Source organism: Fragaria vesca, linkage group LG3 (assembly GCF_000184155.1).
Source record: "Fragaria vesca subsp. vesca linkage group LG3, FraVesHawaii_1.0, whole genome shotgun sequence".
Classification (NCBI taxonomy): domain Eukaryota; kingdom Viridiplantae; phylum Streptophyta; class Magnoliopsida; order Rosales; family Rosaceae; genus Fragaria; species Fragaria vesca.
Window position 1 is genome coordinate 27,586,576 of NC_020493.1, and position 27,727 is coordinate 27,614,302.

Genomic DNA, 27,727 nt, shown 5'->3' on the forward strand with positions numbered 1-27,727 from the left:
AAACTTGCTTCAGGTCTCAAAATCTCATGTATGACTCCGAATGACACATTATTGAGTCCCTAGCTAGATTGATATAGAAAGATTGTATCATCACATCTAAGTCATTTCCTCCCATTTGTAAGGGTTTTCAATGCTCGAAACCTATTTCAAACACATAAATACTTGGATATAGAAACGTATGACAAGCGCAATGCTGCTGTGCGATAGACTAAACTAAATGCTAAATAACTTTGAAGCATCAAACCTTAGAAAATTAACAGAAAATTACTATACCAGAAATCCAGAATCATATATATAATGGGCCAGCGAAGAAAAGAAAAGAATAAACGCTAAAGCCCACAGACAAAGGACTAGTAGTCACGCTCCAAAGAGCGCGTTGATTTCACGATGGCGGGAAAATCAAACCACACTAACAAAAATGCAATCTTTAATCCCTAAAACCCTAAATCCCAAAACTTGGCTCTGCTACAAAATCGTCCTCAATTCTCGTTCCCATGGACAAATTCTTAGTCCCTTTGAAACCCAAACCTCAACTTCCCAGCAAACCCATTCCAAGGTTACTCTCAAATCTCAACTCTTGGCTTCAATTTTTCACTTTTGAAATCCCAAAAATCAAGTCTTTATTATTTTTCAGGCGAAGATGGCATCGGAGCTTGATCGAATTGACCGGAAAGCTCGAACCCAACTACCGCCACTCCGTCTCCGGCTTACTCATGCAATCCTACTCCGAGGTTCGGTTTTTACATGGCTTGGATTTTGTGGATGTGGAGCTGAATTCTGAAAATGTGCCACTGATTTTTTAGTTTGTTTGATGTAGCTTAGGGTGTTTCGGCATTCGTACCACATCGAAGGAAACCCGTGTCAAACCCATGTATGCATTGTTCTAGACCCAAGCTTTTTTGATCAAATATTGAATCCATAGTTTTGTTGTTGTTATTAGTATTTTTGAAGTTTAATTCTTTTATTGGTGTTGGTTTGGTAGATGAATCGGGTGGTTAATGGCACATACCAGGCCCCGGTAACAAAGTCAGTACCTATTCTTATATATGATCTTTTGTTTCATTTGTTGTGGAAACTATTGCTTATGGTGTTTTTTCTTTTTCTTTTTCTTTTTCTTTTTCAGGGAAGGAATCTCAGCCCTGGATTTTGACAACAAGGTAAATCAATTTTTGAAGTTTGATTGTTTGAATTGTGATTGTCTATCTGTCATTGTGACCCAAATTTGTTTAGATTGAACAAATTTGAAACATAACATAACATTAAAAGTGCATGAAAGAGGAGATGAGAGACAACCGGAAAAATATGGTTGAAAATTACATTTTTCAGTAAAACTAGCTCTTCTTAAAGGGTGATACTGTTATGCAGTGCATGTACTACAGAAATAGTTGAGGATGACTGATACCAAATGTGTTCACTATTCTCTTCGTTTTGTACTTTTCATTTTATCTTGTATTCTGATCTCAACATGTTGTCCTTTTCTCATTTGTGAACTTCATACTAGGGGATATACTTGGCATCCGTGACAAAATCAGGGTGCTTAACAGTTCATGATTTTGAAACTCTTTATTGCCAGAGTAACGAACCATTCTTATGTAAGTTCTTTCATTACAAATTATCCTTTCTTTTGGCCTACCTTTGTAATCACAGTCAAATATAACATCATTTAGATTTTGCTATAAGTTTTTTACAAGGATGATGTGGATTTAGTCCATGACAAAAACTAAAAGTTGCAATTTAATTGCATAACACGTGGATTCGTATTTGGCAGATTGTTCGATTACTTCCTCTAACTTACTTACTCAAACCAAAGTTTATAGGTTATTTTGCTGTTCAATGGAGGAAAGCAGTACCATTTTAGTTTGTAAAAAAGTAGCATATTTGGTTACTATTTAACTTCTGGTATATGCAAATCCATCTTATCCTTATTGAAACGTCCTTTATATCTTCCTTTTATTCTACATTTCCTGCTAGGCTTGGAAGAAGATGAAGCAAAACATGTGCTGCACCTTTCTTTACCTCAACAACTAGACTTTGTCCGGTGGAATCGTGCCAACCAAGATGAGGTTCGAGTTCTATAGAAGTTGTTCTGTTTGTTAGATATATAGTTAATGAAATAAAGGCTGCTGAAGTTTGGTTTATGATTGGAAATTGTGAAATGTATAGATATAAAACCCGGCTGAATATTCTTCTTTGCCAGTCCTAGTTCTGTAATTTGTGTTCTCATGCTTAAGCATGCATGACCATGCTATTAATTAATTAATTTAAGTTCATGATCAATGGGGTCAATACCACTGTCTATGTGTTGATACTTGATACTGTTGATTGGAAAAAGTTATTTTGAGCAAGGAAGAGTAATCTTGTAATTTTGCTTTCTTCTAGTTTAGATTCTAAATATCCTTAAATCATGTTGGTTAATTCAGTGCTGTTAAGTTTAGTTTATTTTATTTGGTTCGGCTCTCTTTTTATCTGATGTCTAACACCAACATTTGTCTAATTTTCTTAAATCAGGTTGTTTGCACATCTTTGAAGAGGAATGAAGTACTTGTATTTGACATTAGTTATATCTCTTCTACACCATCTGAAGTAAGTTTCTCTTCTTCTGTTATCATCTGTGTTCTTTTAGTGTTGCACTCTATAAAATTGATGCTGTAATTACCTCCACTCTGGAATTCATTAAACCATTGAGTCAACTTTCACTTGTGGTGTTAGATGCTTTCTTAGGTAATTGTTGTACTTACAGGAACATGACTTCAGAGTTACACAAACTTACACGTGCACTCACAGACACATGGGCCAACATACACCAAAATCATACATGAGTTGAATGACGGAACTTGATTCCCAGATTTGCAGTTCTAGTCAAGTTAGAACCTTTCAAATTTACATTATCCTCTTCCGTCCATATTGACTTATAGTTGCCTACACATTAAGACAAGATGCTTGTCACATGGTAGTTATATGCTTGTATGAAATTTATTATGTTGATAAGTTTTCCTCACTTTTTGATTCAGGTTTTAAGAACAAAACCCCGTCCTGCTATCCTTGGGTCTAATATTCAGAGAGGTCTTTCTGATATTGCCTTTACCTCTTGCGAAAACTCAAGGTTAGGGAATATAGATGAACGATATAAATATATGTTTTGGAATTATTAGAGGTGTAGATCATTCATCTGTTTCATGGAGATGTGCTTGGCCAGTAGGCCATATATGACTTATAAACCTACTGGAATTAAGTATAGTTTGGTTGAGATTACCTTCATTTGTAACTAAATTGACATCTTTTCAACTCGTATCAAATGAAAATGAACTGGCTTTTAGAATCAGAGCAGGAACCAGTTGAAATGATATATAAATTAACTTATCTCTATGTCTGATTCAATCATTAATGTAAAGTTCTGAATGATATTTGAAAAGACTTCTGGGTGAAAAACATATTGAATAAACTCATATGCATACATATTTTACTCTAATTCATTCCTTCATAGACAGATAATAATAGTTATTCGTTAGTAATATCATTTTGGTTTAACCATCTTCCATTTCCCATGACATCCAAGATATACCTTTATTTTCCATTTCAAAATCACCTTTGAAAATTATTGGTTATTTGCAAATATAATGGATGCAGAGTATCTCCTATGCTATTATACCTCATCAGTTTTCATTTCAATATTTGTTTGCAAAACAAAGGTAGCTGCACGAATTTCATAGCTGATGAAATTATTGACCACCAACTTAGACAATTGCTGGGACCTGGTATCTGTGATATATCTCTGACACTATTACTATCACTGTCTGTCCTTTTCAGGGTACTCGCTTCTGATACGGATGGTGTTATCCATATATGGGACAGGCGAACTAGTACCCTTCCTTATCTTGAACTTACAGCGAATTTCCGTGGAAGCCTTAATAGTATCCAATTAAATGTGGAAGATCAGGTAATAATTCAAAAATTTTCTGTATTACAGTATCTTTACAATTTTTGGGAATTTGAGATGCTTCTTTTGCAAAAAATATGTCGTCCTGCTTATTTTCTTTGCTGATATGAACGTAGAATAGAATTTAATAGCAAGTTTAGTTGGTTAATTTTATTTTCTCTTGTACTGACATTGTTTGTATGTAACTGGATCATAAATAGAATTGATCATGCTTAAGAGTTACGAAGATGATGACTCTTTCAATTTTTTGTTCTAGTTACTTCAAGTTATCTCTGGGCTTGAATTCATTTAGTAAAATTCAGTTAGAGAGTTGAGATATATGCTTTCAATCACCATGGTTTACATAGTATGGTAGTTCTTTGTATATTTATCTGTGATGTTCAAATTCAGGCTAGGTCAGCAAATCAGCAGTTTTTGGGCAAAACTAGTGTCTTTGAAGAAAAGTTAGGATGTTAGATCATCAACAAGCAGTTGCATGATAGTGGAAATCTGAAGGTTATGAATGATAGAATTGGTGTTTGTGTGCCCTTTAGGGCCCTATATGAGATTATGCTCATAGTTGCACAGATATATTGGATGATCCAAAATATTTAGGTGTAGAACAAATAAAATAATTTCTAAGTCTCAATTAAAGCTCTGACAAGGAACTTGTGATGAAATAGATGGAAGTATGTGCTAAATAATGGTAACTTTATACATCTAGCTTAAATGTCTACACACATTGTAGAAGTTATTAACAGTAATTCACATTATTGAAGTGATGTGTCATCTCTCACTGCTAACTTCTAAAAACATAAAGACATACTTGAGATTTAAGTTGGTATAAACTATAAACATTTCATGTATTTGCCTGCTCTGATTTCTCTTTTCCTGGCTATGACTCATGAGAAAAACTAAATATATACTTCTTTTATCAGATCATTTTTGGAGCTGGAAAGCATGGGGTTATCTATGCTTGGGATCTTCGTGGTGGAAGGACATCTTCTTTCTTCAAGGGTTCTAAAGAGGTAAAATGAGTTCTTTTTTTGGTTACCTTATTTCATTGCTCCTCCACACGTTATTACAATATACAAAAATCCACACTGAACAAATCTAGTAGTTGGATAATTTTGACTAAATATTGAATTTTACTGGTATTATCATCTTATGCTTAATGATACTAAACTTCTGTTCTCTTGTTGCTTACATAGGTATCTCGTCCACCTCTCACCTCTCTAAAGTTATCTTCAATGTTGGAAAAGATTGGGCCTCTGAAGGTAAAAACACATGTAAATTACTTGCATGAATTGTTTCTGGAAAAGAAATAAGAGTTTTGGTCCTATAGTTTTGTCTTAATGCATGTTTCGATAAGTACTTCATGTTTGCCCTATTCTCATATTGAAGATAAAGCCATCAACACATCAGGAATGTATACAGTCAGGACTTGTACAAGGCCTATTGTACATACAAATCATGTTTTGTATAGTATTTAAGTTTTACCCAACTAACTATTCTCATTTTTTTTAGGAACAATCAGCCATTGTTTCTAAGGAAATACACTCCATTAATCTTGATCCTTGTTGCCCACACCAATTGGCATTCCATCTTGATGACGGTTGGTAGGTCAGGGAATGAAGTTCTTTCAATTGTTATTATTTATTTCTGAAAAAGTGGTCAGGTGTTACTGAATGTGTTATGTGCGAGTGGATACACAGATGTAGATATGGGCCAATCTGAGTGCCCCCCAACTCTATGTCTTACACTAGCTTAGTAGGGAAAATGAAAGAGAAAAAACCATTATCTAAATCAAATGGAGATATACTTTAGAAGACAAATCCTTTACGTACTTGATGTGTGCCAACTCTTCTGATGGGAAAGCAATCAGAAAATAATAAGAAAAATACGGATGGTGTACAGTAAACACATGTTGAACGTTAAAGAATAAGCTTGTGAAAATGAATAACTGATTCCATAATATGAATGTTGGACTTTGGCAAAGCAATTATGTGCATCTAATCATACTACACGTTCTTGATTGTATCATAGTTAGAACCATTGTTCTAACTCAAACTAACTTTCTTGCTTGTATCTCATTTCATGCAGGTCAGGAGTGCTGGATGTTCATAATCTCGATGTTACACATATTCATTGTCCTCCACCAGCTTGGTTGTAAGTAAAGTTGAATCCCTTCAATATCCTATATTAACTTACGAGCATTAGCAGCTTGGGTCTAATAGCTACTTATACTCTGTTCCTTTTGTGGGATTAGAAATGATTCTGTTGGGTCAGATCTATCATTTTTGAGGAAACCTTCATGGCTACCTACAAACTCTGTAAGGACTTTCACTTATTCCTTTCGTCTTATTTTCATTATTCAGTTGTTCCATAACTAAAATGCATTTTGAGTTTGTGCTTAATCATATATTTGGATGAATGTTGGAACTTGTAATGCGTAGCATATAATTTGTGTATCTATCCAAGCTTAGTATTTGGCTACTTCAATGCTTTCAATCCAGATATATGTGGTTGGATCATCAACTGACAGCGGCATTCATATTTTGGATTTCTATCCAGATTCAAGCTCTCCTAGCCATGTGGATTACAAGTAAGACAATCATTGAACAACTTCAAAGTTACTTTTATCATCTAGCAAATGTCCCTCCTGATCCTCTGACAATTACTGTGTGTCCGCTTGTGAATATGCAATTATTTATTTTCAAATAAATTTGCTTGATGTTCTAGTGAGGATGCATCTGGGGTAAAGGATCAACATATGCGAAACAGGTTTATTAAACTGTCTGAAGGAGTTACTGCATGTGCAGTTCATCCCCTCAATAGTACAATCATCGCCGGAACTAAGGTTTGTACTCTTGGAAACCTTCTTTATTGTTTATTTATGGATTCTGAATATATGTTGAAATTCTATGACATTGCTTTACTCCAATGATACGCATGGATATGCATATTTGTCTTATTGAACCTACCCAGTTGGTTTGATTAGATGCATAACAGTGTGTGAATGTCTAGTTGATCAAAAACCTAACCACATAAAAGGTTGAGGTTATGCATAAATATTTGATTAAAAGTTCCAGTTATCCTTATTTATAGCTCTCCATTTGTTCGGTCTTAAAGATGTGTTGGCCTCAGTCATCTGAGTGATTTTCAGTGTTCTAAGTGGCAAGTCCTGTTGATCAATGCCTATACGTCAAGGAAAACAATGCATACACTTATAATGCACCACTGTCATCAGTCATCACATGAAGTGTCAGCCTAGAACTAAGTTCAAACCGAGAGAGAACTGAAATGAAAATAGAAATGTGAACATATCTCGGTTTAGACATCATAAGAGATGTTACTAGAGTGTGAACTAAAGATCTCACAAACAATATTTCAGATAAATATCATACACCCTCATGCAATGGCACTGATCAGCTTTATCCCTAATGACTGAGGCCTAAAACTCTGTCTCTATGATTGTTGCAGCATTCATCTTTGCTCATGATTTCCCAAACGCACGAGTCATATTAAGGGGACCAGCTGAAGCCTGGAGTCACTTCTCTGTACCCTATGTTCAACTGGTTGATCAAATCAGCACATAAGCCTCATCCCCAATTGATCTCATCCACTCTTGAGGGCATTGAAGGTCCATTATAACTGATACCAAATTTGTACAGGGTGTGTTTTCTAGTGGCAGTTAGTGATATGATTAGAGGTCCTTTATTTATGAGATCAATAATCTGTGGTACAAGGAATAATGTTGTGTATCAATGGTAGACTTACAAACAGGATTCACAGAACATCCAAGGTTGCCAAAGGAGCAGCACTGCAGCATCAGACTGAATCTTTAAGCCAGCCACGCTAGTAATACAGGATCTACTGTATCATTTGACAATAAATCAGCAATTAACTCTATAGTCGATGCATCTCCAGAGAACCCCTCTTACCCATTTCTTTAATAAGTTCCGTAGTCCTTGACGTCTCATTGTTGTTGAGAAAACCTCGGATAAATGTGTTATAGGTACAACCATCTGGAGAACAGCCTTTCTCCTCCATTTCTGTAAACAATTGCTCGGCTTCACTTAACAGGCCTCCTCTACAAAGTCCGCAAATCATTGTGTTATACGTCCGCACATTAGGTTGAAGATGCTTTGATGACAAACAAGAGAAGACATCTATGGCAGAATCCATTTTCCCAGCTTTACACAAACCTTCAATGATAATATTGTAAATTACAATATTTAGTTCCAACTTCTTCCCTTCCATCTCTCTAATGCCGTAGAAAGTTGTTGGTTGTTACATAAGCCATCAAGTAAAACAGCGGAAGTTTGAACATCTGGAAGTTGGCCACCACAATGCATCTCAGAGAACAACTTTTGGGCATCTTGCATCCTCCCCACTTTGCAAAAACCGTCGATAAGAGTAGTATAGGTGATGATGTTTGGAACAAGCTCTCTACAAGTCATTTCCTTGAAAACCTTGTAAGCCTGATCAACCTTTTTACTCTTGCAATATCCGTTTATCAATATACTACAACTTCGAACATAGAGCGCTTCCGAACCATTAGATCACATACTTGTAAAACCGTAGAACTGGGTTTAAGCGGGATAGGCCTGCTAGGCGGAACTTAGTTGGACCGGGCTTAGGCAGTTGTTGGCCCATCTTAAAAAAAAAAAAATTGACTTGACTCTTACGCCGTTGTGCACACTAGTGAAAAATTGATATTAGCTAGGATTATGCATGTGTCTTTCAGCTCCTTCCTTCGTTTTTCAAGCAATGCTTTCATGAAATTGATGGCATTGCTAAGCCAAGAGTGTTCTCACTTCAATTGAGGCTGAAAACGAATACGCCTTCAGGTGTGCAACCCTCACGAAGTCGTCTCGACTAAATTACTGTACTAAAAATAAGCCTTCAGGTGTGAAATCCTCACAAAGTCGTGACGTGGATTAAAATATTGTTATAGTACTATTCATTTACTTGAAGATCATAGCTATTCTCAGCATGGTATTGACTGAAGATAAACTTCATGAAACTATACAAGGAGCAAAACACTCTCACTCAGTTCCTATAACAAAATGTAGAAAACAACGAGGAGCAAAACTATGCCTTCTCTCAGTTTCCAAAGGAGCAAACCAAACCACCTATAACACCAATCTACTATAATTACTCAATGATTCAACATGGACAGACTAGCCAGTACAGAACACAGGGTTGTGACAATCTTCTTGGCACCCAATTTCTATTACAGAAAGACCAACACTCAGGTGGGTGTTGTTACTGTCTACAAAAAGTACCAATACTCGAAAGGAAATCTTCATGAAGACCGCTAACAAATTTTTGCTGGAGTTCGACGAGCAACAGCGCCATATTCAGGTTTTGTGTATTTCTTGTACACAGCTTTAATAACATCACTTTCTCCAGCCTTGGAGTGAAAGCCAACCAAAACCTTGGCACATTCCCTGTTGTATGATAAACAACACAAGTCAAGTCATCAAGTATATCTGGCAGTTAACTCAATTTCCCTATGAAACCAAGTGTCTAACACACTATGCATAGCTGTAAGTGAGCATTATTACCTTAGATCTTCTTCACAGTAACCAGTATGGTGCTTCAGAGTTTCAGTCCAGAAAGGCATCTTGTTTAGGGTGCAACGGGCAGCATAGACTGCTGCAGCAGCTATCATGGATGGGGAGTGCCTAATGGTTGTTTGATAATCCAAGACTCCAAGTTCGGCTAGAAAGAAAACCATATTCTTCATCTGCATTACAAGGGTAAAAAAAAAAGCTTAATATTCATTGCTTCACCATAGCAAACAGTTTAAAGTATGGTTATACTTTCTCAAAAGCCATTACACATCAAGTACCTCATCATCAGGTGAAATGGAAGCTTTGATGTATCTAGCAAGAAAGACATAAGGTGTTGGAACTGTCAAATACCACTCCAACTTCTGCAAGATTGCTTTCTCCATTGCACGAATTTGATTGTCACTATATGCATAGTCTGACAAGCAAACAAAATCATTGACCTGCATAATCAAGAGAAACCCCATTTTAGGTAAATAATATTTGTAAATCAATAATGCCTGAATCAAAACAAGGGAAGAACACTACCTGCGGAGCCCAAACTTCCTCATACTTTGATGCTATCACCATGGAACTGATGCCAACTAGCTGAAGTTCCCTCCTAGTTACCATCCTCCTTGAAAGGAATCGGTCAGTTATATTCACGGTGAGGTAGAATGTTTCAGGCATTAGCTCAAATTTCCTGTGAACATCTATCAACCAGTCTACAAGGATAGCCCTCATCTTTGAATTAATATCTGGCTGTTTGTCCATGTAATCTCCAACTCGGCATTCATCCTGCATAAGTAATTTTCATGTTTAAGGAAAGGTATATATGGAGAAGCCTAAAAGGCAAATGTGGGTATGTGGGGGAAAGAAGATAAGTAATTACCTCTTCAAGCTTATAAAACTTGTACAATTCATCTACATATTCAACACCTGCTAGTTCATCATTGACATCAGCTTTATCAAAATCGACAATCTGCTCTTTTGGTTTGTTAGCGTCTCCACAAGCCATAGCCTGCAGTAAACAAGTGTTCAATACTCAACAGACAAACAGAAGCAAAACTATGCAAGATTGTGTCTACAATTTATCAAAAATCAACTTCAAAGCTCACCTTGCTTCGAGCTGTTAGTATCGAAGTGAGAGTCTTCACTTCTTTCCTTGGACCTTGTACCGGCTTGCCTCTATTGACTGGCTTCTCATTTTCTTCATCAGAACTAATCACAACTACATCTTCATCAGCTGCTTTCTTGGTAACCTTCTTTCCAGCGGAACCATTTCTATTCTTAGCTTCCTTGTCTACAACTCCTGGAACTAGTACAGGGTTCTGCAAATTCACAAAGTCAAATGCAGTACACTGCTGTAAGTACTTATAATTAACTCCAAGTTTAAAGACCACTAGAAATTCATTGCAAATAGTACTAAAAAGCATTTGTCAAGGGTTATTACCCCATTGTTCTTCTGTGCATTTGCCAACAGCTGGGCATGAAAGCTCCTTGTGATGCGGCGAGTAATCTGAACCGCGGGCTTCCCTTCAATTTCAACCTGACCTGCCCCTAAGTTGGTCCTGTCTTCAAGAGCCACTCGCTGGTTCCTTCTTGGTGCTTCTCCATGGACTTTACCATTCCCTTCAAGTAGTAAAACAAGCATGAGCAAACACTTCAAGAATCGATTTTTTATAAGAACCAAACACATGAAAATGTGAAGAAACCAAATACAGTACCAAGGGAAAACCCAGTTGGCAGTAAACCCACAAAGAATTACAGAAATAAACATGATAATCCATAAAGGGGTTTTACACTTGAAAACTAAAACCCATAAAACCCAATCATCTAAATTTGAGAATACAAAAGGCAGATCAAGACGAATACAATGTTCAAATCAAGAAAACAATCTAGAGGAAAAACCCTACCCAACCAATAATCAGGTCAAGAAGACAATCCCCAATTCAAGCTACAAGCCTACAATTCAAGCATCATCACCCATCAATTTAAACAATCTTCCTTCTATTGATACAAAACCCATCAAGAACTACACCACATCATCCTAAAAGTCTAAAACCCATTAGTCCAAACATGATAGAAATGACAATTACTTCAAGAAATTCACACAAAACCCAAAATTGAACAACTTTTACATCCCATCTAAACCAAAATCACGGAACCCACAAAGAATATTGAACCAGAAAAGAGAAACAAGCACTTGGGTGAGATCAAAATCGATGAATACCTCTGGGATGTGGAGGAACAACAGCTCTGGTGTCCATGGGAAAAATCTTGATGAATAGGAACGAGATCTCCTTCTGGGTTTTGCCTTCAAGACCTGAATCGTCCAAAGTTTCTTGCTTTTTCTATTTCTCTGTTCTTGCTCGCTTTGATTTCTCTGTGATTGTGAGAGTCTCTCGGGAGAACAATGAGAAAAGGGAGACATATTTGAAGCTGGGGAACCGACGCAGCTGCAACGGTCAAGTTTTTTGGAATTTGAAATTTGCACCGTTGGATTTGGGCAATGGCTGTGGTTGAAAGTTTTGGTGTAATAAGATTTCCTATTTAGCATTCACTGTTACACACACCAATACAACTCATATTTTCCTAACATGCATCATACATCCTTAAAATGGTAATAAAACAAATCAAAAGGATGTGTTCATGAATTTAGATTTTGGTTTAAAGAACGAAGGAATTTCGGTTATATAATTACTATGATGATTTTTGATGCCGCCGATCCGTCAATTTTTGTTAAATTACTAGCAATATGTCAATTTTTGGGTTTTTTACAAGATTTGTATGGTTTAGGGATTTGATCGTCTCCTTCATTTTCTTACTGACACGGGTTAGTCTCTTCTCTGTAACTGTTTGCTCTTGCTATATAAATGATCATTGTTGTGTTATAGTCTTATAGACTTATAGACAATAGTTTTACCAATTTTATCTTGTATTTGAATAGACGAATCAAAATTGCAAATTAAACTGCAGGTTCAAAGCACAATGCATTATGCATCATGCATCCGCACCTTTACTATTTATTGCTCAGCCAAGAAATTTGCTGTTCGTTTACTATTTACTATTTACCTTTTCTTTTTTAAGTTATACTATATAAAACGAAAGATTGCAGGGACCATTTTACCCTCGCTGGCTCTTGCTTGCCACCTGTTTCTTCCGCCTAGCCGCCACCGCTGAGGGCACAAACAGAGAAATTAAATGGAGTCCTCTTGGTCTGATCGCTCTGTTTCTCTTCACTTTCTGATATTGGGTTCGTCAAAGGAAGGTGATTTTGGGTTTCTGTGTTTGTGTTTTTGGTTTTCTTAATTCATGATCTTCTAATTCAATTGTATTTGTGTTTTGATATTAGCAATATAATCAGTTGGAGTTGCAATTGCTAGAGTTGAATCAAATTTCTGCTCATGGGTTTCTACTTTGTGTACTGCATGATATGTTTGTTGGTTATTACTATCTGTTTCCTTGGTCCAACCAAGATGCGATTAGTGGTATTCGATATTAGTATGAACTAGAACATAAATTTGATTCAACATTTTTGAATCAAAAGTTATATGCATCTGATTTGCATACTCAGGTGAAAAATTTTCCCTAAATTATGGATATTGTCATTATTAGATCAAGAAACATTTTTGACACAAGTGAAATGTAGGGATGAACGTTATGTTTCATCAAATAAACCTTACTCATATTTTGGCAACGGCTTTGCTGTTAGTTTCTGTATTGCTCATGAATTGTCTGGCCAAACCAAAATCTGAGATCTTGGGAATCATGTCTTCATCTAGCAAAATGTTGCTAGCTGACAGGTCTCAGTGTATAACTCTGAGTCTAGAATCACGGTGGAGGTAGAGAACCACGTGCAACTCCCTTGATAATCATGAAACATGTACTCCAATCTAGTAGGACTTGCTTCCTTGGGTCTGTCATTTCATGAAAAGTGAGATGTTTAGAAAAAGTAATTCACATAACATATAAATTTGAACTAGTTGTATTGACAACAGAACAAAATACCGAAAATAAATGAATTCAAGCTCTTATTTGGCATGAAATCATGAGCAACATCTTTCATTCGCTGTGTATGCAGTAACCTAATAGTCTAACTGGATCCCTGTGTTGTAATTTTGCAATCAGACAGATCTCATTATTGAACTCCTCCAAGCTTAAGTATGACCCTTTTGAAAGTCTCTTCACAGCTACTTCTTCTTGCCAGTGTGAAGTTGAGTTCTATGTTTCTTTTTGTTCTTCTTCTAGATTGCTATGAATTACCAACGTTTGTGCTATTTATAATTAGTTGAGAAGCTTTTGATGTATGTGCGGAGACCCTTTTATTTGTAGCTGAGGGAATTTGTCATTTTTGGGGAGCATGTAAAATATTGGATATTATGCTTCAGAGGTTTTTTGGTTGTCCAGTTTAGGGGTATTTATGTCAGTTGTATGGTGAAATTTCTCTTAAAGGTACGCTTTACAACGTCACGTTAGATTTTAGAGTTAATTTGGGGCTGGTGATGTTAACATGGTATCACAGCATTATGTTTTTTAATTTCATGGACTTAAATTGTTTAACTTTTTGTTGTTTTTTATGCTCTGTAATAATCAATACTCACTCTTGAGATGACCGGGCCGCAGTGGTTCCCCATCATATACTCTTTGGTGTTGGTATAGTTATCATGTGTGTAAGGATGATAGACATGTAGATGCTTAACTTTTGTGTGTTTTTCCCCTAAGTTGCCTAAGTTTTGTTTTCTCTCAGGTTCTACCTCGTAGATGTTGACCTCGTTAGGATACTCCACTTGTAGTCGAGGTCACAAGTAACTACATCTCGATTGGTGTGCCTAAAGCAGTGGGTTCTAGAGTGTATGTAGCGGCTCATCCAGGCATTAGTTCTGATTACAGTATGGAGGATGTCAAACGGCTCAGAGCTGAGACTTATGGCATTGATCCGGCTGTGGCTGAAAGTGTGATCCCCGGACTTGAGTTTGAGTCCTGCAATTTGAGGCAGGGTGACATGACAGTGTTGGAATATGGGCGGCTTTTCAATAGATCATATCGTTTTGTATCTCCCTTGGTGGCTAATGAGAGGGATAAAATCCACAAGTTTCAACAAGGATTAAGAGATGAACTCCGTGATATGTTAGTGGTTACCTTATTTACTGAGTTCAGTCAAGTATTTTTGGCCGCCATGAAGTATGAGGATAGGCTTTTGGAATGTGTACAACCATTGGAGGTGGGTTTCCCCAGCCAGAGTCTTTCCGAGAAGGCTAGTACTAGTTCGAGTTCCGCGGCTTTAATATGCACTAGATCTGAAAATTCAAGACCCGGCGCACTAAAAAGAAGACGTCGGGGTCGGAAGCGGAGATTTATCAAGCGCAATATGAAAAAGACCAATCAGTCTGGGGAGAGTGTTGGCGGTAATAGTAGAGCTCCTGTTCAGGGAGGCCGTCCACAGTGTCAGAGATGTGGCAGATACCATGATGGACAGTGCCAAGTAGGACTAGAAATGATAGGGAGTTCGGTATGTTATCAGTGTGGCCGCCATGGTCACTACTTGAGGCAGTGCCCTCAACTGGCCTAGGAGCTACTTCAGTGCTGATCAGAGTGCATAAGTTAGGCGTCCAGCAGTGACACACAATACTAGTACAACATTCCATGGTTCACAACAAGGCAGAGGGCTGTCTATGACTCGGATTAATTTTGTGAACTATTAAATTTAGTAACTAATTCCATTGACCGTCACTAGTACCTAATCCTGTTCATGAATCATGTTTTCCGTTTATCTTATTTCGTCATATTTATGTTACAGAAAAATTCAGCATCGATGCTTACATTTTGGTGCCAAGGTCAAGTTGATACTCATACTCGCAACTCTACGAATATGATACTAAACTCATATTTTGATATTTACATGATTCGTTTGTCTAACTTTCGTTGACGTTCTGTTAAAATGACGAAAGAAACTTTGCTTAGATCTACATTTTAAGGGTTCAGGGCCTTTCTATTGAGGGATCTCTATTTTTTGTCATTTTTAGGGATAAGCTCACACCATTAGATTTGTTATTTAATGAGGTTGGATGGTTGAGATTAAAACAAAACGTTACACACTTTATGTCAAACTTTGACCATTCATGATCATTAAAAATAAATCGAAGTTTTGAATGGGTTACCGATCACTAAATTATCTGAAAATTTGTAGAAATGATCTACTCATATAACCCAATGAATTGAACAGTGTAGATGCAAAAATTTGATCAGGAAGTTGGTGTAATGCCCTATCCCTAGAAATAGTTAAAAATAGAGATCCCTCAATAGAAAGGCTCTCTTTAAGGGTTAATAACAGAAAACTTCGACTTACAAATAATTCTTTTTATCATTAAATTTACATCTACGAGTGTTTGAGCATGAAATTATTAGTCAGTAACTCAATAGGTGAACTTGGGTGCTCACCTGATAATGCAGGAGTTTAGTGTTGCACACAGGGGCGATGTAGGAGGCTATATGGGCTATAGCCTAGACAAGTTTTGGGCCAAAAAAATCCCAACTGATTTAAATCTATTTGTCATCAGCCCATACCATAGTAGCTTAAACCCTTGATTTTTTTTGGTCGTGAAAATAGAATGAAACCGCTTAAACCCTTGTTGAATCCTCGAATGAAAACTAAACCGAATCAAGAATGGCCACTTCAACTGTTGCCAGATCCATTTTCCGTTTATGCGCCGGCCGAAGTTGCGCCTCTAAAGCATAAGCTGCTCACTCAGCGTTTCACATCGGAGCCAAGAAACCTACATCATGTCTAGCTCTCAGGTGATCAAGCAAAGATTAGAGCATGTTTTGTATTAGCATTCATAGATTTTGTGAAATTGGATTTGAGTTGTGGTGGTTGTTGTTGTAGGTGTCCGGTTGAATTGAGCTTCTGTGTGGAATCAATGCTGCCTTACCACACTGCCACTGCTACGGCTTTAATGACTTCCATGCTTTCGGTCACTCAACGCAGTCACGGTTGGCTTCCAGAGACTATTATGATGCAACTGTGAATTAAGTAAATTAAGCATTCCTTTCTTTTGTTTCAATAGGACAATGCAAGGTTTTCTGTATGGTTTGAACCCAAGTTCGAAATCGAACCGTGTACATAACATAAAATTCCTCTGTCTTATTTTCCTTGGTAAAACTATCAAAGGACCATGGACTGGACAAATGGGACCACTTCTTATCCAAATGGGACAAATGGGACCATGGATGTATAAAACTAGCTACTTCCTTAACTGTTAAATATTGTTCTTGATTCTCATGCTGCTAGGATATTCTGAGATTTGCATATTTTGAGTGTCAAGCAGTCTTGTGTCATTATGTTCATCAAAGACTTACTTGTGTGTGTTAGATGCCTAACCCATGGAGTTTCATTCTTTGAATCAAGTATCTAGCAAACATTTGTAGGGTTTCTTGATGGCATTGCCTTCTAACTTTCTGGTAAGAACATTTGAATGTTTCTTGATATCGTTGCCTGCCTTCTACTTTTCATGTAAGGTAGTGGATATTATGTTGGGTGTGAGATGTCTGATATTTTTGGATTAGAATTGTGAGCTCCTAGTCATATGACATGCATTTCTTCTTTGCCTTCGTATGAATTTGTTAGGTACTGATAACTGAAGCTGGCTGAAATTTATGCCCTTTCTCTCTAGAATTACTGGTTCACTTTCCTTTTTAATGACCAAGTGAATTTGATGAAAAGAGTAGCAAATTGACAGATTTAATAGTTAGAGTAACAAATTAGTTGATTATGAAAAACTAGGGTAACAAATTAGCTGATTATGAAAAGCTAAGGTAACAAATTAGCTAAAATGAAAGTTAGGATAACAAATTAACAATTATGCCATTATATTTTTATGAGAGTTGTATGGTTTAGAGATTGGATTGTCTCTTTGATTTTCTTACTCACACGGGTTAGTCTTCTCTGTAACTGTTTGTCCTTACTAGGGCTGGGCACAAATCCCGTAAATCCCGGTCCCGTCCCGGTCCCATCCCGATCCCGGCGGGATTTGAAACTAAAAACACCGGTCCCGTCCTGTCCCGTCCCATTAGAGAAACAATGGGACGGGACGCGGGATTGAAATTTTGAGTCCCGTCAGACCCGTCCCGTCCCGTCTAACTTTTAAAATTCATAACTAATTGTAGAAAAATTATTTTTGAGAGATCCCAACTCTCAAATGATCTTTAAGATGTCATCTATAACTTTCATGAAGACACTAAACTCATATAACGAACCAATTTGTACAGTTTTCGAAAAGAAGCCAACTGGTTCAAATCTCAGAATTTACTGATATAGACCCTAAAATTTAAGAAACCATAACTTAATCTAGAAAAATAGTTTTCACGTGATTCAAATTCTGGAATGAACCTTAAGATGTCTACTACAAATCTTATGAAGACACCAAGATGAAGTTTCAAATGCAACTGTATGATTTCCAGAAGAAACGAAACTGATGCAGGATGGCTGGGATTGGGCTCGTCCCGTCTAACTTTCAAAATTCATAACTAATTGTAGAAAACTTATTTTTGAGAGATTCCAACTCTCAAATAATCTTTAGGATGTCTTCTTTAACTTTCATGAGAACACTAAACTCACATAACCAACCAATTTCTACAGTTTTTGAAAAGAAGCCAACTGGTTCAAAATCACAGAATTGACATGCAGAATTTATAGATGCAGACCCTAAACTTAAAAAAATCATAACTTAATCTAGAAAAATCATTTTCAAGTGATTCAAATTCTGGAATGGACATTAAGATGTCTACTACAAATCTTATGAAGACACCTAGATGAAATTTCAAATGTAACTGTACGATTTCTAGAAGAAAAGAAACTGATGCAGGATGGCCGGGATTGGGCCCGTCCCATCCCGATCCCGTCCCGTCCCATTCGGGACTAGGCCCGGCGGGATCAAGTCTGAAAAATATAAGGCCCGTCCCGATCCCGTCCCATGTGTAACAAACGGGACAGGACGTGGGATGACCTCAATCCCGTCCCGTCCCATGCCCACCCCTAGTCCTTGCTACCAATTTTATCTCGTATTTGAATAGACAAATCAACTCATCAAAAATATCAATTTCTTCTTCAGTCATACAAGTCCAGAATTTAAAAGACGCTCCACTTTTTCCGGAGCAGCATACCGAAGCCTAGGTTCCCTTAGGTTTTGTGCAGCATGGTGGCGGTGGCTCAACGGGTCATCTGTTTGCTACAAGGCGTGTTCGGCACTGGGTCTTGTCGGCAAGAGGAGGAGGAGGTGGAGTTTGATTATATCAGTTCTTTGGCTTTCCGGTTGGGGACGTGGGAGGCGACGTTGGTCTTTCTCGGTTTTGTTTTGCAGGAAAGAGCGCGGCGGCGGCAAGCAAAGGGTTAATTGCAAAGGCAAGGAAGGTTGCTGCTTCAGGGTTTAGGTCTTTGATCTACAGCGGCTTAGAAGCTGTGAAAGAGGGTGGAGGAAGAAGGTCTGTGTCTTAGTGGTAATTGGATCCGACTCGGCAGCCTTTTGTGGTGGTCATCTAGGGTTCATGATATCACCGCCTCAAAGGATCCGGTGGCCAGCGGCTCTGACGTCTATTCGTCTCAGGGCTAGGTTGACTGGGTTAGAGGAGAGGTTGGTTGGGCTTTGGGCCTTGTCTCACTGGGCTGCATTTGTGTGGGCTGGTGTGATGGGGCTTGGGGCCTTAATTAACTTTCTCATTCTTTCCTCATGTGATTGGGTCTAGCTTGTGATTGGTTTTTGTGGGAGTCACATCTCTATCTTATACGGCTGTTTAGATTGAAGCTATTTACTGATTGGATGGAGTGGAAATGTACACCAATGGAGGTCTTAGGCGTCATACTCTTCAGGATGGATGCTTTGCCCTACAACAATATAGGAGTCGAGGTTTTTCTGTTTTCATGTGTCCGTCTTTTTGGACTTTAGTTTTAGTAGTCTTTATGTTTATTTTTTTGATGTAGCTTTGAAGTTGTTCTTTCAATTCGTAGTTTTGAATTAAGTTATATTTTGTGTTTGAGTAGTCCTTGGATTACTCGTGCATTGACATTTTTTGGTCGTTATAGGCTGTAAGCCTAATGGATTTAGTTCCATTTCCCTAAAATAAAAAAAAAATAAAAAAATCAACTCATCAAAATTGCAAATTAAACTGCGGGCTCATAGTAGAAAACAGACGGCCCAAAATAGCAAAGCCTCAGCCAAGAAATTTGCTGCTCGTTTACTATTTACTATTTACCTTTTCTTTTTTAAGTTATACTATATAAAACGAAAGATTGCTGGGACCATTTTACCCTCGCTGGCTCTTGCTTGCCACCTGTTTCTTCCGCCTAGCCGCCACCGCTGAAGGCACAAACAGAGAAATTAAAAGGAGTCCTCTTGGTCTGATCGCTCTGTTTCTCTTCACTTTCTTATATTGGGTTCATCAAAGGCAGGTGTTTTTGGGTTTCTGTGTTTGTGTTTTTGGTTTTCTTAATTCATGCTCTTCTAATTCAATTGTATTTGTGTTTTGATATTACCAATATAATCAGTTGGAGTTGCAACTGCTAGAGTTGAATCAAATTTCTGCTCATGGGTTTCTACTTTGTGTACTGTGCATGATATGTTTGTTGGTTATTACTGTCTGTTTCCTTGGTCCAATCAAGACGTGATTAGTGGCATTCAATATTAGTATGAACTAGAACATAAATTTGATTTATTGCCAGTATGAGGTTAAGGGATCTGTAGAGAGAAGTCATAGTTAAGGCATCACCCTGGACTGTTATTCTCTCGGCGTCATGAGAATCTCTAGCACCAGTCACCAAAGTTATATGCATCTGATTTCTCTGAAAGCACACCTCTATTTGCATACTCAGGTAAAAAGTTTTCCCTACATTATGGATATTGTCATTATTAGATCAAGAAACATTTGACACAAGTGAAATGTAGGGATGAATGTTATGTTTCATCAAATAAACCTTACTCATATTTTGGATGTTTCATCAAATAAACCTTTTTGGCAACGGCTTTGCTGTTAGTTGCTGTATTGCTCATGAATTGTCTGGCCAAACCAAAATCTGAGATATTGGGAATCATGTCTTCATCTAGCAAAATGTTGCTTGCTGATAGGTCTCAGTATATAATTCTTAGTCAAGAATCTCGGTGGAGGTAGAGAACCACGTGCAATGGCCTTGATAATCATGAAACATGTACTCCAATCTAGTAGGACTTGCTTCCTTGGGTCTGTCATTTCATGAAAAGCGAGATGTTTAGAAAAAGTAATTCACATGGCATATAAATTTGAACTAGTTGTATTGACAATAGAACCACATACCGAAAAGAAATGAATTCAAGCTCTTATTTGGCATGAATTCATAAAGCAACATCTTTCCTTCGCCGTGTATGCAGTAACCTAATAGTCTAACTGGATTCCTGTGTTGTAATTTTGCAATCAGACAGATCTCATTATTGAACTCCTCCAAGCCTTAGTATGACCCTTTTGAAAGTCTCTTCACAGCTACTTCTTCTTGCCAGAAGCTCAAGGGTTTTGCTAACCAGTGTGAAGTTGAGTTCTATGTTTCTTTTTGTTCTTCTTCTAGATTGCTATGAATTACCAACGTTTGTGCTATTTATAATTAGTTGAGAAGCTTTTGATGTATGTGGGGAGACCCTTTTATTTGTAGCTGTGGGAATTTGTCATTTTTGGGGAGCATGTAAAATATTGGATATTATGCTTCAGAGGTTTTTTGGTTGTCCAGTTTAGGGGTATTTATGTCAGTTGTATGGTGAAATTTCTCTTAAAGGTACCCTTTACAACGTCACGTTAGATTTTAGAGTTAATTTGGGGCTGGTGATGTTAACATGGTATCACAGCATTATGTTTATTAATTTCATGGACTCAATTTGTTTAAAATTTTTGTTGGTTTTTATGCTCTGTAATAATCAATACTCACTCTTGAGATGACCCGGCCGCATTGGTTCCCCATCATATACTCTTTGGTGTTGGTATAGTTATCATGTGTGTAAGGATGATAGACATGTAGATGCTTAACTTTTGTGTGTTTTTCCCCTAAGTTGCCTAAGTTTTGTTTTCTCTCAGGTTCTACCTCGTAGATGTTGACCTTGTTAGGATACTCCTCTTGTAGTCGAGGTCACAAGTAACTACATCTCAGTTGGTTTGCCTAAAGCAGCAGGTTCTAGAGTGTATGTCGCTACATTCAGGCATTTGTTCTGATTACAGTATGGAGGATGTCAAATGGCTCAGAGCTGAGACTTATGGCATTGATCCTGCTGTGGCTGAAAGTGTGATCCCCGGACTTGAGTTTGAGTCCTTCAATTTGAGGCAGGGTGACATGACAGTGTTGGAATATGGGCGGCTTTTCAATAGATCATATCATTTTGCATCTCCCTTGGTGGCTAATGAGAGGGATAAAATCCACAAGTTTCTACAAGGATTAAGACATGAACTCCGTGATATGTTAGTGGTTACCTTATTTACTGAGTTCAGTCAAGTATTTTTGGCCGCCATGAAATATGAGGATAGGCTTTTGGAATGTGTACAACCATTGGAGGTGGGTAGCCAGGGTCCTTCCGAGAAGGCTAGTACTAGTTCGAGTTCCGCAGCTTTAACATGCATTAGACCTGAAAATTCAAGACCTGGCTCACTAAAAAGAAGACGTGAGCGGAGGCGGAGCATTCTGAAGCGCCATAAGAAAAAGACCAATCAGTCTGGGGGCAGTGTTGCAAGTTCCGCGGCTTTAACATGCATTAGACCTGAAAATTCAAGACCCGGCTCACTAAAAAGAGGACGTGAGCGGAGGTGGAGCATTCTGAACCGCCGTAAGAAAAAGACCAATCAGTCTGGGGGCAGTGTTGGCGGTAATAGTAGAGCTCCTGTTCAGGGAGACCGTCCACAGTGTCAGAGATGTAGCAGATACCATGATGGACAGTGCCAAGTGGGACTACAAATGATAGGGAGTTCGGTATGTTATCAGTGTGGCTGCCATGGTCACTACTTGAGGCAGTGCCCTCAACTGACGTAGGAGCTACTTCAGTGCTGACCAGAGCATAAGTTAGGCATCCAATAGTGACACTCAATACACCAGTACAACATTCCATGGTACACAACAAGGCAGAGGGCTCTCTGTGACTCGGACCAAACTCCATGCCATGATCCAATAGGACCGTTCTTTATCAAATTTTGTGAACTATTAAATCTAGTAGCTCATTCTATTAACCTTCACTAGTACCTAATCCTGTTCATGAATCATGTTTTCCGTTCATCTTATCTCATGCTAAGCAAAGCAGATTCACACAGGGCATATATGGGCTGTAGCCTAGACGAGTTTTGGGCCGAAAAAATATCTCAACTGTTTTAAATCTACTCGCCATCAGCCCATACCATAGAAGTCCAAAGAACAAAGAAAATAAAACCTCAGTTAAACCCTCGAAGCCTCTGAGGCTCTGCAGTCACAAGCTCACCAGATTTTCACTCTTGAATGGCCACTTCAACCGTCGCCAGATCCATTTTCCGTTCATGTGCCGGCCGAAGTTGCGCCTCTAAAGCCAAAGCTGCTCGCTCACCATTTCACATCGGAGCCAAGAAACCCACTTCTTCTCTGGCTCTCAGGTGATCAAGTAGATTCGAGTATGTTTTGTATTAACATTCAAACATTTTGTGAAATTGGGCCTATTCAGCGCACCCGGGTGCGCGGCGCACCCGACGCCATAGAACGCGTGCAAACAACGCGATGTTAAGTTCGACTGGCCCTCGTTCTTAGTCGTTTCTCTTCCCTTCTCCTTTCTCTCATGAATCAATCATGATCTCATCTTCCTTATTTCTCCTCTCTCTCTCTCTCTCTCTCTCTCTCTCTCTCTCTCTCTCTCTCTCTCTCTCTCTCTCTCTCTCTCTCTCTCTCTCTCTCTCTCTCTCTCTCTCTCTCTCGTCGTCCTTGTTGCTGAGACCTTCTCCGCAACTGGCCAACACAACCCAGGTCTTCGCCGACTTCATCGATCGTATTCGACTCGACCCATCCAAACTTTCTGATTTTCCTTCGTCTTCAACGATTACGACATCCATCCACGTCGATCTCTTGGAAATAGCGAAGAAGCTCGAGCTCTCCGACTTCAAGCAATTCGTCTGTACCAGATCCTTTAATTCCTTGCAGATCGGCCTCGCAAATGGCAGAGCAACTGGAAATTGGGTATCGACCCCAATCGCGATACGCCAGCAATCCCCAAAAGTGGTCTTCATTTGTGTTCTGGTGTGTTTTGTATCATTGTATGCAATTGGATGATGAGGACGTTGACGTAGTCCACATAGGGTGGTTGATTGTGATTATCTAAAGATTAAATGCTAATAAAAAGGAAAGAAAAAACTTTTGTATAATGACAAATCACTCAATAATAAAATGAAAGAAAAATATATACCGCATTCGTAGACACATTACAATACCAATAACAAAAATTCACAAAATGAAAATTTGACCGTCTGATGTGATCATTATAGTAAAACATGGTTATGGTATTAATTTCAACTGTATTCGGCAACGTTCAGGGCTCGATCGAAGCGGTCAATCTTAATCTATCGTCACTTATCACACGGAAACGTTTTTACCTGCCTCTCTGTGACCTAGTTTGGTCGATCATTCCACACGTTAAACTCTCACATAGATGGGACTTAACCATCCATGTAAAAATTTAGAGACGTTTACGTCCCAACGATAGGGCTCCCGTAAGTGTAAAAAGGGTTGACTGCTTCTAATGGAACCCAGACATTACCCGATGTACGTGATTTTTCAACCATAGTCATATTTCATTATTTCGATCAAATCTTATTTCATGAAATTTTTGAAATTTTTGCTTTCTCTGTATAGTTGGTTGATAAAGTTGTACAGTTGCATATAACCTATTAAACAAGTTATAACACATTAGTAGGCATGTTGCAATTCTAATGATTAAAATCCACATAATGAAAATTCGACCGTCTGATATGATCATTATAGTGAAACATGACTATGGTATTAATTTCAATTGTATTCGGCAACGTTCGGGGCTCGATCGAAGCGGTCAACTCTAATTCATCGTCACTTATCACACGGAAACGCTCTTACCTATCTCTTTGTGATCTAGTTTGGTCGATCCTTCCACACGTTAAACTCTCACATAGATGAGACGTAACCACCAATGTAAAAATTTGGAGACGTTTACGTCCCGATGATAGGGCTCTCATAGGGTATATTAAGTGTAAAAATGGTTGACCGCTTCTATCGGGACCCAGACGTTACCTGATGTACGTCATTTTTCAACCATTATCGTATTTCAACCATTATCGTATAGTTGGTTTACAAAGTTGTACGTTTGCCTATAACCTATTAAACAAGTTATACCACATTAGTAGACACGTTGCAATCTAATGACTAAAATTCACAAAATAAAAATTCGATCGTATGATGTGATCATTATAGTGAAACATGGCTATAATATTAAATTCAGTTGTATTCAGCAATGGTCGGGGCTCGATCAAAGCGGTCAACCCTAATCTATCGTCACTTATCACACGGAAACACTCTTACATTCCTCTATGTGACCTAATTTGGTCAATCCTTCCACACGTTAAACTCTCACATAGATGGGACGTAACCACCCATGAAAATATTTTGTTAAATTGACCTTCGGTGATTAGGCTCCCCATAAGAAAACATAAGTGTTAATAGTGTTGACCACCTTGGTCGGGGTCTAAATATTATCAAAAATATGTGATTTTTCTACCCTAGCCGTATTTATCTATTCCGGTCACATCCTATTTCACATGATTTTCGAAAAGTTTGCTTCCTTTGTATAGTTGGTTCACAATAATGTGCACTTGTATATAATTTACTAAACAAGTTATACCGTTTTAGTAAGCTCATGGCGATCCAAGGTCATAAACATGTGAAAATAAAAATTTCACCGTCTGATGTAGACAAGGTGATTAAATAGGTCTACTGAAAAAAATTCACCCTGTTTTGGATTCGTTAGACCTCCCATCGAACCGATCAACCCAAATTCAACTTTATTTTTTAAACGAAATGCGGTTGACCGGCATCGTGCGAAACTCTATATTTCCCCGTTTTCTAACCTAAAACTCGTATACATGAGATTTAGGAACCATGAAAAAAAATTGTTAAATTTACCCTCAAGTGGTTAGGCTCCTCTTAGGAGCGCCTTAGCGTATTTAGAGTTGACTGCTTTTATCAGAAAACAAACGTTACCAAAAGTTTGTGATTTTTCAACCCAATATGTATTTCACTATTCCAGTCACATCCTATTTCACAAGATTTTCTGAAATTTTCCTTTTTATGTATAGTTGGTTCGCAATTATATATACTTGCATATAACCTACTAAACAAGTTATACCGCTTTAATAGGCACGTAGCGGTATGAAGTCATAAATATGTGATATGTATGGTGAAATACAGCCATGGTTGAAAAATCACATATTTTCGGTAATGTTTGGTCCCCGATAGAAGCGGTCAACCCTATTTACGCTTATACTTCCTTGTGGAGAGTCCTATCGTCGGGAGATGAACGTTCCTCAATTTTTACATGGGTGGTTACATCTCATCAATGTGAGAGTTTTGTATGTGAAAGAATCCACCAAACTAGGTCACATAGGGGTAGATAAGAGAGTTTTTGTATAATAAGTGACGTTGGATTAAGGTTGACCGCGTGGATCGAGACCCAAACGTTATCGAAAACAAGTGAATTTATTTTCATACCCATATTTAAATACATTAATCATATCATATGGTCAAGTTTTAATTCTTTTAATTTTCGTCATTAGAACCACAACGTGCTTACTAAAGTGGTATAACTTGTTTAGTAGATTTTATGCAAGTGTAGATCTTCGTGAAACAACTATATCTTGCAAATACAATTTTAAATAATCGTCCGTAGGATCTAATATGTATAGTGAAATACGAGTATGGTAGGAAATTCACATATGTTCGATAATGTTTGGACCCCGATTAAGGTGGTTAACTCTATTAACGCTTATTATTCCTTATGGGGATCCTTATCGTCGGGAGATTTAATTTCACAAATTTTTATATGGGCAGCTGCATCTCATCTCATGTGTGTGAGGAAGAATAGGCCAAAATAAGTCAATAAGGGTGGGTAAGAGTGTTTTCGTGTAATAAGTGACGTTGGTTGAAGGTTGACTGCGTGGATCGTGACCTAAACTTTATCGAAAACATGTGAATTTTTTTCCATAACTGTATTTGAATACACTGATCATATCAAACGGTCAAGTTTGAAGTTTTTTAATTTGTCATTGGAACCATATCGTGCCTACTAAAGTTATATAACTTGTTTAATAGGTTTTATGCAAGTGTAGATCTTTGTGAAACAAATATATCTTGCAAATCGAATTTATAAAATTGTCCATAGGATGTGATGGGTATAGTAAAATACGGGTACGGTAGAAAATATCTTGCAAATCGAATTTATAAAATTCATATTTATCTGATAACATTTGGACCCCGATCAAAACAGTCAGGAAAATACAGTTACATGTTAAGTTCACATAGTGAAATACGGGTTTAATATCATTGCAGCTCTAGAGAACCAAAGTTAATGCATCAACATTGCAGATCAAATTCAAAGCATCAGATAACACAGATATAATTTCTTGAACATATACTTGAATCCAATTACTAAAGATTAAAGTCATAGTAATTCCCAACCATATAAGCGGTAGTTTAAACTTTTTTATTCCATGTACTCGTATATTAGAACTTTTTCGTCACCATGAATGCAACATCCTAACATCTTAACAATGTTTCTGTGTTGGAGTTCATTCACGAGTCTCAGTTCATTCATAAACTCCAACTCTCCTTGATTTGAATTCTTTGAAAGCCTTTTCACAGCTACTTCTTGTCCAGTCACCAATTTTCCCTGCATGGATAAACCACAGTAGAGAAAATGTCTCAGAAGGAGGAACAACTCTCAAAATTTCTGAAGATATTCTAGAGCCAGCAACAACTGCTTGGTGAATCTTTTTATTACCTGCTCAACAATTCAGATCCGAAATGCACTAAGAACATAACCAACACAAAACAAGGGACTACCAGACCATATCTGATTTTTCTATAACATTTGCATTCAGAACACACCTACACTACCATAATTTAGTAGACAAAAAGCTTACAGGAAGAGAGAAAGATCCAAATTTCTCCAATAGTGATTGTATGGATCCACCAGGTACATATTCCAACAGCATAGTC

The 27,727-nt window shown here is 37.8% G+C and overlaps 5 protein-coding genes across 8 annotated transcripts in view; 4 read left to right on the forward strand and 1 right to left on the reverse strand.

Moving 5' to 3' along the window:
* The first annotated feature begins 640 nt into the window (after positions 1-640).
* Positions 641-7,075, forward strand: LOC101298408. Its single transcript, XM_004296290.1, has 17 exons — positions 641-736; positions 818-871; positions 983-1,026; positions 1,124-1,157; positions 1,502-1,592; positions 1,972-2,063; positions 2,509-2,583; positions 3,012-3,103; positions 3,808-3,937; positions 4,855-4,944; positions 5,128-5,193; positions 5,444-5,535; positions 6,020-6,085; positions 6,186-6,249; positions 6,433-6,521; positions 6,659-6,776; positions 7,049-7,075. Exons 1-17 carry the CDS (start codon positions 641-643, stop codon positions 7,073-7,075), a joined length of 1,320 nt encoding a protein of 439 aa, XP_004296338.1.
* A 1,874-nt stretch (positions 7,076-8,949) lies between these two features.
* On the reverse strand, positions 8,950-11,744 carry LOC101303597 (G2/mitotic-specific cyclin-1-like). The gene is made up of 8 exons (XM_004295165.1): positions 11,708-11,744; positions 10,928-11,106; positions 10,593-10,805; positions 10,367-10,495; positions 10,024-10,272; positions 9,777-9,938; positions 9,490-9,671; positions 8,950-9,372 (listed from the first exon to the last, which is right to left on the reverse strand). Exons 1-8 carry the CDS (start codon positions 11,742-11,744, stop codon positions 9,240-9,242), a joined length of 1,284 nt encoding a protein of 427 aa, XP_004295213.1. The 3' UTR covers positions 8,950-9,239.
* Positions 11,745-12,625: 881 nt separating this feature from the next.
* On the forward strand, positions 12,626-15,234 carry LOC101303887. Of its 2 annotated transcripts, XM_004295167.1 has the most exons (3): positions 12,686-12,745; positions 13,606-13,690; positions 14,225-15,234. In XM_004295167.1, exon 3 carries the CDS (start codon positions 14,369-14,371, stop codon positions 15,044-15,046), a length of 678 nt encoding a protein of 225 aa, XP_004295215.1. In that variant the 5' UTR covers positions 12,686-12,745; positions 13,606-13,690; positions 14,225-14,368; the 3' UTR covers positions 15,047-15,234. The 2 variants fall into 2 exon arrangements, with proteins under 2 accessions (XP_004295214.1, XP_004295215.1); XM_004295166.1 differs by lacking the exon at positions 13,606-13,690 and having other exon boundaries at positions 12,626-12,745.
* Positions 15,235-19,840: 4,606 nt separating this feature from the next.
* Positions 19,841-22,710, forward strand: LOC101304368. Of its 3 annotated transcripts, XM_004295170.1 has the most exons (3): positions 20,147-20,338; positions 20,918-21,026; positions 21,562-22,710. In XM_004295170.1, exon 3 carries the CDS (start codon positions 21,668-21,670, stop codon positions 22,502-22,504), a length of 837 nt encoding a protein of 278 aa, XP_004295218.1. In that variant the 5' UTR covers positions 20,147-20,338; positions 20,918-21,026; positions 21,562-21,667; the 3' UTR covers positions 22,505-22,710. The 3 variants fall into 3 exon arrangements, with proteins under 3 accessions (XP_004295216.1, XP_004295217.1, XP_004295218.1); XM_004295168.1 differs by lacking the exons at positions 20,147-20,338; positions 20,918-21,026 and adding an exon at positions 19,841-19,914; XM_004295169.1 differs by lacking the exon at positions 20,918-21,026 and having other exon boundaries at positions 19,996-20,338.
* A 250-nt stretch (positions 22,711-22,960) lies between these two features.
* LOC101298697 (G-type lectin S-receptor-like serine/threonine-protein kinase RLK1-like) overlaps positions 22,961-27,727 on the forward strand; it is a 19,272-nt gene continuing 14,505 nt past the window's right edge. The window contains exon 1 of the mRNA XM_004296291.1: positions 22,961-23,091. Within this exon, the coding sequence (XP_004296339.1) occupies positions 22,961-23,091 (131 nt within the window). The remainder of the gene's footprint in view (positions 23,092-27,727) is intronic.

What these genes read in the sequence shown, in the direction of transcription:
- LOC101298408 (XM_004296290.1), top strand. Translation starts at nt 641, where the DNA reads ATGGCATCGGAGCTTGATCGAATTGACCGGAAAGCTCGAACCCAACTA. An exon ending in TACCAGGCCCCGGTAACAAA is followed by an intron (nt 1,027 to 1,123) that starts GTCAGTACCTAT and finishes TTTCTTTTTCAG; the next exon opens with GGAAGGAATCTCAGCCCTGG. An exon ending in AATTAAATGTGGAAGATCAG is followed by an intron (nt 3,938 to 4,854) that starts GTAATAATTCAA and finishes TTCTTTTATCAG; the next exon opens with ATCATTTTTGGAGCTGGAAA.
- LOC101303597 (XM_004295165.1), bottom strand. Translation starts at nt 11,744, where the DNA reads ATGGACACCAGAGCTGTTGTTCCTCCACATCCCAGAG. An exon ending in AGTTTTATAAGCTTGAAGAG is followed by an intron (nt 10,273 to 10,366) that starts GTAATTACTTAT and finishes TTACTTATGCAG; the next exon opens with GATGAATGCCGAGTTGGAGA. An exon ending in CCATTTCACCTGATGATGAG is followed by an intron (nt 9,672 to 9,776) that starts GTACTTGATGTG and finishes CTTGTAATGCAG; the next exon opens with ATGAAGAATATGGTTTTCTT.
- LOC101303887 (XM_004295166.1), top strand. Translation starts at nt 14,369, where the DNA reads ATGGAGGATGTCAAACGGCTCAGAGCTGAGACTTATGGCATTGATCCG.
- LOC101304368 (XM_004295168.1), top strand. Translation starts at nt 21,668, where the DNA reads ATGTCGCTACATTCAGGCATTTGTTCTGATTACAGTATGGAGGATGTC.